The sequence below is a fragment of the Brachyhypopomus gauderio genome, chromosome 14 (genome assembly GCF_052324685.1).
Source record: "Brachyhypopomus gauderio isolate BG-103 chromosome 14, BGAUD_0.2, whole genome shotgun sequence".
Taxonomy (NCBI): domain Eukaryota; kingdom Metazoa; phylum Chordata; class Actinopteri; order Gymnotiformes; family Hypopomidae; genus Brachyhypopomus; species Brachyhypopomus gauderio.
Genome location: NC_135224.1, coordinates 4,153,156 through 4,166,586, shown reverse-complemented (window position 1 = coordinate 4,166,586; position 13,431 = coordinate 4,153,156). Strand labels below are relative to the sequence as shown.

The 13,431-nt window shown below is 43.3% G+C and overlaps 2 protein-coding genes across 3 annotated transcripts; both read right to left on the bottom strand.

The window, feature by feature from the left end:
- Positions 1-391: 391 nt before the first annotated feature.
- foxf2a (forkhead box F2a) lies at positions 392-5,372 on the bottom strand. Of its 2 annotated transcripts, none has more exons than XM_076973209.1 (3): positions 4,463-5,372; positions 3,254-4,261; positions 392-1,562 (listed from the first exon to the last, which is right to left on the bottom strand). In XM_076973209.1, exons 1-3 carry the CDS (start codon positions 4,521-4,523, stop codon positions 1,393-1,395), a joined length of 1,239 nt encoding a protein of 412 aa, XP_076829324.1. In that variant the 5' UTR covers positions 4,524-5,372; the 3' UTR covers positions 392-1,392. The 2 variants fall into 2 exon arrangements, with proteins under 2 accessions (XP_076829324.1, XP_076829325.1); XM_076973210.1 differs by having other exon boundaries at positions 4,537-5,344.
- A 3,213-nt stretch (positions 5,373-8,585) lies between these two features.
- Positions 8,586-10,385, bottom strand: foxq1a (forkhead box Q1a). The gene has a single exon (XM_076973227.1). It carries the CDS (start codon positions 10,138-10,140, stop codon positions 9,157-9,159), a length of 984 nt encoding a protein of 327 aa, XP_076829342.1. The 5' UTR covers positions 10,141-10,385; the 3' UTR covers positions 8,586-9,156.
- Between the last annotated feature and the right edge of the window lie 3,046 nt (positions 10,386-13,431).

Here is a 13,431-nt window from a genome sequence, read left to right as displayed (position 1 = left end):
CGTTTTGTGCAAATAGTAGTAGCCTAGTTATTATATATATCCCATGTCATCATAAACATGAAATCACATTAACTGAAATCGGCGAGAATAAGTATCAAGATCTTTATGTGTCTCTCTTTTCGTTTTAGGTGTTTTGTTTGTAATTAAAAATAAAGAATCCTTGTGTACTAGCTTCTAGTTTTGCCAAATACGGCATCTTCAAAGTGTTAGCATATCAATAAATATGTATGAATAGGTGTGTTAGACAGCTAGGAAGGATCACCCAGAGAAGACTCATTCCACAGGGAACCCAAAACAGGCGAACTAAACCCAAACGAGCTCAACTATATTCAGAGAAGTAGTCCAATTAAACACTGTGTCGAGTCGATTAATAAGCGCGGACCCACTGTGGTTGTTTTGAGAATATATTGTTTTTATTGAACTGTACATAAATGCATTTCCTCAACCTCGCAGAAAAACCTCCTGTAAAAATAACCTCTGTAGTACTGTGGCCCAGTGATGCTATAGATATTACACTAACACGGGGGTTTCACTGCGATGGTGGACTAAAATAAGTGCTGTCATTATTTATCTCTTACACTTGATTTATGCAGCTTTCTGGTTTATATTTGGATATGAACATCCATACACAGTTTTACCCTGTAAAAGAATTGCGATGTGTCAGATGTTTACGGGCTGGTGAGGGTTGTGCGAGTTTCTATGAAGCTTTGCAGCACACGGCCTGAATAAGAGCCATGAAACCTTCATTTATAACTCGTCTTTGCGCTGTGGCTTATATGGCTAGTTAAGCAATCAGCGAAATACAGGCCTTATAGGTGGGACTGCGAATAACGTTTTTGTCACCTGTCCGTACACGTTGGTCAGTCGGCTACCCATCACGCATGCTTTCTCTGAATTTTACGGGAATTTCAAAATACATTTCTGATGCTTTTATGGAAAATATGTCTATACAGCAACCGCTTTTCAATCTTTAAAACCCTGCCCTCCAACAAAAGTATTCTGAGTTATTGATAAAAATATTAATCTTAGTCATACAGAGACGAGTGTTGAGTTCAAGCATAATATATATGGTCAAAAGGGAGTTGTCTTCCTATCCGGTTTTAAGCGACGCTCTGACATTATGCACGTCTTAGACCCAGATCAGCGGCGCGCTGAAGTCCAACACCAGCCTGTGTGATTTGTGTCTTTTCTCTTGTTTTTCATAATTTATTCCTGGAGACCAGTAGCCTGTGCCCACCCTGAATCATTGCATGTTCACTCTTAGACGTGTCCTCTATTGAATGCTTAAAAGCATCGGAGATACAAACTTCTTGAGTAACCGATGATTCGCCTTGTGTCCACCTCCGTCTTGGTTGGGCCTACTCCGCGAGATGTTCGACGTCATGGCTGGGCCTACATGACGCAGGGCTTGACGTCCTGACAGACGCCTTGGTGATGTAGTTGATGATGGTAATACGACCCACCGGCCGTCGGGTGAAACGAGCTCAGGCCGTTAAAGTTTAACACAAAGTCTTTCCTGTCGCAGACCGGAGAAGAGTGCGTTTGATAGCGAGGTATTCCGACTGCAAGCAGAGACAAAATCACCAGCAGGTTAACAAATAAATGCTTATTCTATTTTTTTATTTATTGAAACATAAACACCTGACGTATGCATGCCGTTTGATGTCCTTAACGACATTTCGATTATTGTACTTTCAACGAGTATTTTGAGTTCAACAGGAATAAATAGGCTATTAGTTCTTAACAAGGTTATCATCCGGTCACCAGGCGTGAATCCCATCAGGTCTTTGTTCCCCGGGATAATAGACATCCTGAAGCTGCGTTTGCTGCTCCCCCTAATTCATCTGTAACAGGCTAATGGATTTAGACTATAGCCTAAATAATTGGTGACAGGCCACAGACGAGCCGTGGAGACCGGACTTGAGGTTGCGTCCAGATCTGAGCAGATTTGATGGTTCGGTTCTCGGTGTGTTTTCTTTCACGCTGCTCGCTCGGACATTACTGGACCTCTCTTTCGAAAAACAACATTCCGGGTGACAGGCCCATCTTACTTCGCTTCAGGATCTCATGAGAAAGTCCACACAGACCACCGCCTGTGCAGCTAAACGGTTAAACATGGCATCACGTTAAGTTTACCAGCGTCCTAAGCCGCACGCCAGCCTCCCCAGAGGTGTTCACCGTGTGTAAAGTCCTCGTCAGTGCTGGGTTTTCATCCCCGGACTTCTGGCAGAGACAGATGTGTTTTCTTAACCCGGAATCCGGGGTTAAGGGATGATTGTAGGAATGCAGTTATCAAAAACCCTCGAGCACATAAACGCCTCGCTAGCTCAGGCAGCCGAGGTGTTCATTACCTGGTGATGTTTCACAAATGTTATAGCTGTTAAATTAAATTATAACTATTAAACAGAAATTGTTTTTTTTTTCATTGTCTTAACTTTACAGTTTAATTTTAATTATAATAATGTATGGCGCACATATTTGTTAGGCTGTTTGATGTTTCTGATAGCTTAAATAAATTATAAAATTTTCGTATGAATCATGTTGGTAAATAGGTGGTAGTGTTATTTTTGTCGTTGGTTTTTATTATGGGAAAATTAGTATTGTGTGTAGTATTACATTTTAAATTATATTATTATAATTTAAATTCTTCTGTTATTTGAAACTTTAAAGACAAGACGAATACAGGTCATTAATTTGTAGAATAACATAAAGGAATTAACTTTAGTTTATGTGGTTAAAATGAAAGTCCTAGCTATGAGGGCCTTTTGTAATGAGGTTGTTTTGGGGGCTGTTGGAATAGTGGTCTCTGTAATGAGCTGTTTTGTGCGGTGTTCTTTTGTGATCTAAACAAGTAGTCTGTGAAAAAGTAAACACGATAAACAGGTGATTTAACTTAATAAACTTGTTCCACATTTTATGGACATGTTGTTGTTGATGTTGTTGCTTTATTTATCTGTATCATGCTATGGTATAGTAATGTAAAACTGCATATTGCATTTCCACATATGCACATATATAAGCTAAAGTTTGTCTTTGTCCACAAAAGGCTTATAACAAGTTCTTCTTTATATATTACTGTTTCTATCCATCCTATTCATGTGCAGTGTAATTATACGTAATGATGCATCATGTAAAATGCAAGATCTTTTATTTATTAATTTATTTGGCTAGCCTTCTCAGCTGTGATTTGAGACTGGATATTGGGGGGAAAAACCACCTCTATGAAGTAAAGAGTGTAATACAGACATTGTACCTGAGATGTCGGCCGACTCCCGTGCGCTGTGGTGCAGGAAGCTCTGGTCCAGTGAGTAGGGCGACGAGCTCGCGTGTAGGACCGAGGAGGGCGGGTTGCCGGAGCCCAGGGTCTGCTGCTTGATGTAAGGAGACACGGCGGGAGAAGCCCAGTGCGCAGACGCGGCGGTGTAGGGCGAGTGGCACTCCAGTGACCCGGCCATCGCCGTCGGCGAATGCAAAGGACTGCCGCCCTCTGGCCCATAGTCGCTGCTGGAGGTCACCTGACACGCCGTCATGTACGTGGATCCCGGGTTGGGCGACATGTGCGGGACGTGGTGGGCTGCTCCGAGCCCGTCGTATCCTCCAGGAACGCCGGGCACCGCGTTGGTCATCATGTCCAGATTGTAGCCGTTTGCGTGACACGCCAGGGACGCGGAGGGCGACTGAAAGTCAAAGTTTTGGGGCAGCATAGACGCACCGAAACCAATACCGTTCATCATCCGGTACATGGGCTTCAGAGCCTGGCATTTCCTGCGGAAACCTCGCGGTCTGCGGCGAAAAGAGCCCTCTTCGAACATAAACTCACTGCCGGGGTCTATGGTCCAGTAATGACCTTTTCCCGGGCGACCCAGGCCTTTGGGGAGTTTGATGAAACATTCATTTAAGGACAGATTGTGCCTAACAGAGTTTTTCCAGCCTTGATAAGACCCTCTGAAGAATGGAAACCGTGCCTGAAGGAACTGATAGATTTCACTCAGTGTTAGTCTTTTGGTCGGCGAACTTTGGATAGCCATGACTATTAGAGCGATGTAAGAGTAGGGCGGCTTTTCGGGGCGCCTCATGCCCGAATTTGACTTTTTGCCTTTGACGCTGCCCGCGGCTGACGTGTTCTCCAGTACCGTCTGTGAGCTCTGCAGTGCCGCGTGCACCGAACCGGACACCGGACTGGATCTGAGAGGAGGCGGAGGATCCAGTTGTTGCTGCGAAGTTTCGGTCGTCATCCTTGCGCCGCGCGCTTCTCCAAAATCTAACAGCCCCAAAACGGAAAGAGAGAGTCAAATAACGGTTTAGGTTTCCAAACAATAGCTGGAAAAAAGATCCTTTTTTAAATTCAAGCCCCCAAGTGTATATAGGGTAGCATATAGTCGTCCTTCTCAATTATATTTCCAAGCTATTTTTTTTCTTTAAGACTTATATGGGACCTAAGAAAGGACCTGGAACCGCTAACCGAACCGCCTTGCTCGCGGGTCACGCCACCGGCTACTCGTCCTTCGTCCCCCGGTCGCCATCGCGAGTACTCACCCCTAAAGAGAAGGAAACTCAATGCTGTGAGGCCCTCTTCAACATACTCGCGCGGCCAAATAAAACGCGACCACCTATCAATTCGTTAATCCCTTTCTGCCCCTAGATCCTTACAAAATCCCTCCAAGAAGTCGCCCTGGACTGCAGACCCACCCCCTTTCCCTCTCTGGCCCGTGTCCAGCTATCAGTCCAGCAGGAGTTTCTGCAGAGTCCGTGCAGCCAAGCGGCCCCCCTCCCCCCCACAGCCCTAAAACACGCAATAACGCCATTTATCAAGCTCGACTGGACGTTTCAGTCAACAGCGCCACACGCCACACGCCGGTACCGGCGCGTCTGGACCTGCGCAGCCAGTCATTAACGGCGCGTTCTGGTGATGCTTCTGGCGCGAGGATCTTGGAAAGCAGAGATGGAAAAGCACTTCTTAGGAATGAACTTCTCTCCTCGGCAGGAGAGTGTCCTGGACACGCAGACGGGCTACGGAACGTTTCGTAGAAACCGAATTGGGTTTTTTTTTTCTTAGCATCCTCTTCAGAGAGCTCGGGTGGGGGTGGGCAGGGTACGAGTGTCTCTCGTTATGTGTGTACGCTTGTAAAGGGCTGTTCGGGGTAAATGCCTTTGACGTGAGTGGATGCAGGTTTTTTCCGCCAGCCGTTTCGAGGCTGCCTGCGTACCACACACGGAGCAGTTTCAGTTTACCGTCCCGGGTCGGAGTCCCTGGGGAACCGCACTAATTAATTGTGGGAAAGAGACTTAATCAGCTATATGACTAATTAAGATTATTAAAACTAATGCTAAAATAACTCTAATACAGTAATAATAATTACAATACTACTGCTACTAATAATAATAACAACAATGCAACTTCGATTCAGTTAAATTCACATTGATAAAGAATGAACAAAGATTGTTTATTAGAGTAATGTTCTATGTCATAAAACTTAAATAATATAAATAATATATTTAGTAATTTAAGATGTCGAATTGTGTTGATTTAAATATAAGGTTCTGAGTTCTGCTTGTGTTCCAGGGTATGTTTTTCAGTACAATTTCCCCCGAAAGCCCACAAAAAACTCTTGCTCTTCTAGATACACATAGGTCTTTTTAAAACTAAAAAATATGGATGGGCAAAAGTTAATGCCAAAGACAGTTTTATTAAAGATTACGAAAAACGATTACTTTAGTGCCTGTCCACGTTCCGTCCCCTAAAAACAATTCTTATTTAATAAGAGTGACGTGGTTTCTCGATGCTTGGAAATGCGTAAAGCGGCTCGCGTTTCAAAGTGGCGGCTCCTCGCGCTCAGGTTGTGTCGCCGCGTTTATCAAAGAACCCTCCCAAAGGATGTCCAGATAAAATCAACTCTCGTCATAACAATAAAGTTAAAAAACAGAATATCCACAGAATTTCCGGCAACATCAAAACTAATATCCCCGCTGCGTTCAGGATGCACGAGCTGCTTAGAGGAAGCTTTGCACGGCGCAAAAAAAAAAAAAGACTTTGAAAGTTTAATTCCGTGTGCGCGCGATGCGGGAGCACATTGTTATAGCAAGCTGCTGGATTCCTGCACTATTTTGGATTTTGGTGACCTTTTAGCTAAAGTGGGACAGAACCGCGTGAAGGTTTCGAGCGCTTTTGCGCGTCGGTGGCTTCTGAAAGGAGTCGAGAACGTGCGGCTCTTACTTTCTGCTCGTGGGTCGAGGCACTTCAGGGGCGGATATTTGTAGTTCTAGACAGAAAATATAAATACTGGCGAGCTAAATATGTCTGTCTCCGTTCTCAGGGAAATTCGACATTGAAAAGAAAAAAAAACACCGAATATTCAGAGGCGCCTATGAATGACGTCTCACAAAACCGCACAATCCGACTATTGTTTATAATAGAAAATAAACACAAAAACTAATTTATTTAATAATTGCATTACAACTGTGAATTGCTTAAAATAAACAAATAGACAAGCAAATAAACACATATCCTAAATTAATAAACAGTGAAATAGATATACTGGGCCTTCCTATATATGAAAAGCATGAAAAGCAATTTTTGTCTTCGTTATATATGTGTATATACATGCATATGTATAATGTACAACATGTATATACACTACCTATACTCCTATACTGTGTATATATATATATATATATATATATATATATATATATATATATATATATATATATATATATATATATATATATATATATATATAAACATAATTGTGAAAGAGAGAAATCTGGAGAACTAGGGTTTTCCCGCATTATTTGAATTTTTTTGCTAGTTAAAATATACCTCCGACAATGAACCCACAGACACGCACATGTGCTGTTCATTTTTGTCGTCAGGAAATAATATTCAGGCCTTCCGTGTCAGTGTTAAAGGAGTGTAGGCCGCTAGTACGTCTCCAGCGCTATAATTAAAAACAAAGCCGGGTAGAAGTGTGCACGCGGCTGAATGGGCACGTGGGCCTCCGCAGCGATCTCCTACCTGTAGGCTGCAGCATTGGCCCTGTGTTATAACTGCGCCTGAATATTCCGCCCTCACCTGTCTCCTAACGACACGTCGACCGGTTTGTTTTTGTTTTTTGTTTTTTTGCTGTGGCGGGATTTAGTGATTCATTGTTCCGGTTGAAAAGCTCTGCATTGATTTTTCTCAGAATGTCAGAACAGATCATGCCTGCGCATTCGTTGGTGATTTTATTTTCATTTGCGCATCTGTGTTTGTGTTGTTGCTGGTAACAGCTTTACGCTACGATTTTGTTTTTTTCCCTGTTTAATGTTATTTATGATTGTTTGTTGGCTATTTTAAGGGTGGCTTCCTCAATGAATTTTTCATAATATACGCCACAAAATTATACAACCGAACTGCCGTGATCAAAACATTAGTCGTATCGTTTTCAAAACTGATTTGTGAACTGCTGCTTAATTTGAAACACATTCTCAACTTAATTTACTGCTGTAAAATTGTGAAAACCTGATAGTGTTTAGAGCCTATATTTTTCAGCTTGCTTTACAGTAATTCTAATCCATCGTGGCTATGTGTGAAATGTATGAATCTTATAACAGGCTATACCAGAGGCTGTTAAGTAATTTATAAATAGGCGGATAGAACGCAGTCAGTAGGTTAATACTGTTAAGCGTAACGTATTGGTTTAAATTAACTAGAGATGTGGGTCTATCCCCGTGGGTTACTGGAGAAGTTTATTTACATACTGTGTGACGTGGAAAACGAAAAGTAGGCCGTGGTTAAGTAAGCGCGAGCCTCACAGAGAACTGGTAGAATTGGAGAATTTTGAAACCATGACATATTAGGCTGGACCAGATGCAGTCACCATAAAGATTCGCATCGTGACTACGTGGGTCAGTGTTAGGCCTACAGCCAAAAAACAAACGTAATAATGGGCGTGGTTTCCTTATGAGTTAGTAGTCACGTGACGCTGTTGTTGACGTTCTTGTTGTCCACGAGGAATTTCAGGTTGGCCTGTTGTTATTGGGGTTTTTTTTTTGTATCTTTGTTTTCAGTAAATGTTCTTGTTATCTTCAGAAGGAGTCGTCTTGGACTAGACCACATATAGATATGACGTTATAGTTGAAATTTAAAAAATATGAGCAATCAATTAAATGACGAGTTCTTAATTGTTCTTCAGGACCGTGGACAGCTCGCGCTCCTGCAGTGTTATTTTATCTAGCAATCGGCGCAGGGTTGACCTATCTCGCGAGACGTAGTGTAGCCTACTTAAAATATGATCACCATTATTTTCCTTTTTGCTAAAACGGATCGGCATGAGGGAACCCTTTCTGAAGCTTTAATTAGTACTTTACCAAACCGGTTTTACCATCAGGAGACTGACACTTTTTTTTGCGCTATACACACACGCACGCACACACCTAGACACACTTAGACACACAAACACACCTGTTTAACGTTAAAGGTATTTCTGAGTTCTTTAAAAGAAAAAAGTTATGTCTATATATGTCAGCTTTGCGTTCATTTGCGGATGGACTTGTTCTGTGTTTCAGAACATCTTTTAAAGGGGAATTCACGCACTTTCCACCCATTTATATTTGTCGTTGAAATAAACTTTATTACTCAATATAAAAAATGGCATGCATTCTTTCAGTAGAAATTTACACTGTTTTCCAGTTCACGTATGTCACACAATAACCTCACCTCATCAAATGAAGGCCAGTTGTGCTTATCTCTTGTACCGGTTAACTGACCTGCGACATCAAAACAATATAGCTCCACGTCTCAAAATAAAATTACTGTCGCCTTCTGTTGCGTTCACTGCAACGACGACAGACCAGTGAAGGTGTATTTCATTAAAGGCAAACAGGATCCATTTCAGAAACATGTGAACAAGTAAAACATACGTACAGTAGGGAAACAAGGCTAACAACACGTCATAAATACATTACCAAATAAGTGTTTAATGGGCATAACAGGAACGAGTGTACAGAGATCCCTGTTTGTGCATGGACTCTGTTTCATGTGATAACAATATCTTATAAAATACCAGAACCAAGGTTTCCAAGGAAACGGGATGATGAAATGTATTTTGTTGAGAGTCAATAACGTGTACAGTACATATAAAGTGCCAAAATGTCCTGACCACAGGCCCCATCTCATTATGACAGCAGATAGTCTATTTTAAATGGATGGTAGCCCCCGGCTTTCGCGGCAGAAGTTGACACATGCGCAGATGCTGTCGCCTGGGGCATAGAAAGGCACTCTGAGTTTAGCGGGACGGAGAAAAAGTCCCTTTGGTGGTGCGCGTTCATGGCCATGTCCTCGAACGCGCCCCCGTAGGCGCGCAGCACCTGCGCTACGCTGCTGTTGACCATTAGAGCCTCCGCGGGGGCGAGCGTAGCAGGTGGTCCGCGCATGATGTACGGCAGCACGGGCACGCGCCTGGGCCAGCCGACGTCAGAGGCGGCGGGCGAACTTCTGTGCGTCTCCTGCACGGCGCGTTCCTCCCTCCTGAAGGGTCTGCTTAGGATGCTGTCGATGGCGAAAGAACTTGTGAATTTGGCGCTGGATGGAGCCGCGGTGGTGATAGAGTCCCTGGAGTCCACGACCGCGGTTCCCCGTGTTTCCTCCTGATCTTTGTTGCCCTTTTTGTTGATGCGTTTTCTCCTGCGCCGGAACACGCCGTCGGCGAACGTATATTCACTGTGTGGATTCAGCATCCAGTAATTGTCCTTGCCCCATGGTCTCGACGGGTCGCGCAGCACTTTAAGAAAGCAGTCGTTCAGGGACAGGTTGTGGCGGACCGAGTTCCTCCAGCCGGTGTAACTGCCTCGGAAGAACGGAAACTTTTTCATGAGGTAGTCGTTGATTTCTGCTAAAGTCAGGCGGCCCGAGCTGGAGTCTCGGATGGCCATAGCGATGAGGGCGATGTAGGAGTATGGTGGCTTGGGTCTCCGAGTGTACGGTTTCCCCTTCCCCTCTGCGCCCGGGGCGACAGGTGCGGGGCTGTGCGCCACGCAGTCTCCATCCGAGCCCAGCTCCTCCTCTCCCGACAGCGGCGAGGGGACGCTGCCCTCCGCGTCGCTACACACCTCCAGCGGCTTGGCGTCGTAATGTCCGCCGCAGAAGACCTCCAACTTCATTTTGGGGGAGTTTCGGGCGTAACTTCACCACGAGTTTAACGGTCCAGCGGGTGTTCCTGCAGAAGTTAAAGAGCTCCTGCCAAAAGACGTTCCTCAAAAGCACAAACGTTCATTTGAAGTTTGGAAGTTCAAGGTAACTGGTAGAAGGTTAGAAAGACCTCTCCGTCATTCCGGAGTGAGAGCTTTAAAGAAAAAGGTGCTGGCACCTGTAAACGTGCGGCGGCACATATTATCAGAAGCGAGCGGTCAGCTGTCTAATATAGTCCCGGTACCTCAAGACCTGCCTACGGAGGCGGGACCTCGTGCCTCAACCTCACCCTCCCAAGAGCAAATAAATAAGTAATAAATTCAGAGTTCGAAACGGGAAATAACACTCAGATACAAACTTTACATTGCGCATAGTTATTAAATCAGATCATGTGTACGAACGTCGTTTCCTACGGTTGTAGTCGTCTTCCTCCGATTTATGCAAACTTTCATCGACAGGACGGATTACCTGTGCGTCGACTTACCTGCGAGTTTGTGTGCACACCTTCACTAAAGAATTTCATGCAAGACAAGCAGGTGGCGTGCGTTTACCAGACATCCTCTGATTATCACTGCGTTAGGGTGTTTTTTTATTAATTTTTTTATGATGATATTTGGAAAGGCGTGTGTAAGATAAACCGTTCAAAAGCCATTAGCCTGACATAAACATACTGTATAAATAATAATTTATGACTAATGTCAGAGATATAGATGCAATAAATAATTTGCGTAATTCAGAAAGGGTGGGAAAGACACGGGAGGCCTCCTTACACGCAATGCGTGCCGAACTATGTCAAGTATTTCTGTCTCGCTGCCTTCTGCGCAAATGACATTTTTGAACGGCATGCTAAGAGATCTTGTGTCCGTAATCGGTGCTCTGGTTGACAGGAGTTTGAGAAATAGACCTGGCCATTGCGCTGATGTTAAAGTTACACTGAATGTCTTATCTAAAACAAACTGTGTATATTCGCCGAGGTGTTGACACCTGAAAGCTTCGGACACTGATGGATGAGTTTTAGACGCTTCTGTAGCGTCTATACCTCATAAATAAAACACAATCCACGTTCATTGCAAACGGCACATTTTATTATTCCCATTGAGAATGATATAAATGATTAAAAAAACGATTTACCTTTTTCTCTTTGTAGTCTTTGAGCTTTTGGCAGCTTGAAGGACAGATAGTTGATTAGAATATGTCAGAGATTAAAGACGTTAGGCAGTTACACAACAGTTAACAGGGTAGTAGCCATAAGAACCAGTGTATGCTCAAAGCCTTTCATGTACTACAAGCAAAACAAGGCTAGGGTCAAAGACATCAGCGTTTGAAACAAGAACACGGTGTAATATGTTAAGCAAGACAAACATACATTTTGCAACAAGCAATGTGGTATTGAATGGTGGAATCCCTTAAATCTGTTCTTCTCTTGAAACGATTAATACGTGTGTGTGTGTGTGTGTGTGTGTGTGTGTGTGTGTGTGTGGTTCCCTTAAGTTACTCACAAAGTTTAATCAGTTCACTTTAAAAACAACAATGTTTAATGCAGAAAAAAATAAAAGATAACATTTGTGTTGTTCTAATATAACATATGCACACTAATATCTCAAATGTTTTAAAAATGGTCTCTGGAAAAAGACCAAAATACTTTAGATGACTGTGGTATCCGTCATCAGACGCTTTAAGAAATGTTTTTATTTATTTGCCTGAATAAAACTTCGTAACTGTAGCTTTAAGTCTTGGTCTGAAATTAGAGAGCATATACATGTGCAGACACGACTGATATATCATAATGTCTGACACATGCGTTTGGAGTACTGGTGTGCATTTTGTCATGTGTGATGCGTTTATGAAAGACAGCAAATATGGTATACTCATAATCACAGTCTGTCACGACATTCAGTCTCACAGGGATTGTGTTGAACAGGTCAGACTGATGAATGTGAACACGTTTCGTTAGTTGTTAGTTGTATGTGTGCGGGGGGGGGGGGGTATTGACACCCACGGTACTGGTATGTAACACAATGTAGAGCTTCAGGCTTAAGCACACGCTGCTTCTCTGTGTAAACAGATTTCTAACACAGGTTTCATTTGTGCTTTTCAGCAAGGTGGATTCCTCCATGTAGGCGTGATCTCCGTAGCAGGGGTTTACCGTGGTGGTGGAGTTGACGCTCACACTGTTTCAACTCTGCTTGAAACAAAGACTGTGATGATCAGTTGATTAAGGGGTGTGGACAGAGGGACACCCTGAACTTCACACCCATTGTGTTGAAAATACATACACAACACACAAGGAATTATGGCATTGAGGGAGGGAACACACATTTAAAACAAAACACACACACATTCACACATACACTCCCTTCAACAGATACACATTTTCAAGTGGTTTCAGGATTTCACTTCAAAGTCCTGGCCCATGACCAGGATAAGGAGTTTGGACGGATGAGGTTAATGCAGACATCAATCTCCTACCTGATGTGAGGAAGCCCCTCTCAACCTGAAAGTCCCAAGAACCAAGTGGATACATGACACACAAATCTTAATCAGGAATTTAAAAGGGCAATAACTCATTTTTAACACCAAAAAGTAGCAAACGATATTTATGAAAATTATCTTTATGGCATTTTGTTTTGTTATTTTTTCCTAAGTGCACCTCACGTCAGATGAACAATCAAAAGACCTTGCAGTGCTCGAATGAACCTGTTTACGCTCCATGATGGAGGCTGTGATTAAAATAGATTCAGTACAGAATCACTGAAAGACTCAAGCCACAAGGAATGTATATGTATATGTATATTCCACAAGAAGAGTCACTGGAAGAAACATGTATCGCATGCTTTAAGTAAACAAATGAAGTAAACTTTGTCATTTAGGGGCTTGATGCAACACAAAATCCACACAGCAGCAATGATGATGAAACAGCACAACCACCTTAAGGGGCCGTGGCATGTATGCTGGTCCCAGATGTGGGGCCAGGTGTAGGCTAGCCAGGTGTAGGCTAGCCAGGTGTAGACTAGCCAGGTGTAGACTAGCCAGGTGTAGGCTAGCCAGGTGTAGGCTAGCCAGGTGTAGGCTAGTGTAGTGCTGCTAGTGTGGGCTGTCTGTCTGTCTCGTGAGGCCTCCACAGTTCTATTGTTAAGTGTCAGAGCTGCTTTGCTCCAGCGTGTTTTTGCTGAGCGGCCAGGCGAGACCTTTCCTTACAAGACCTGGTTAGGACTATTGGATGGAAAATGTATACAAAATGTGTATTGTTTGGGAATGTATTT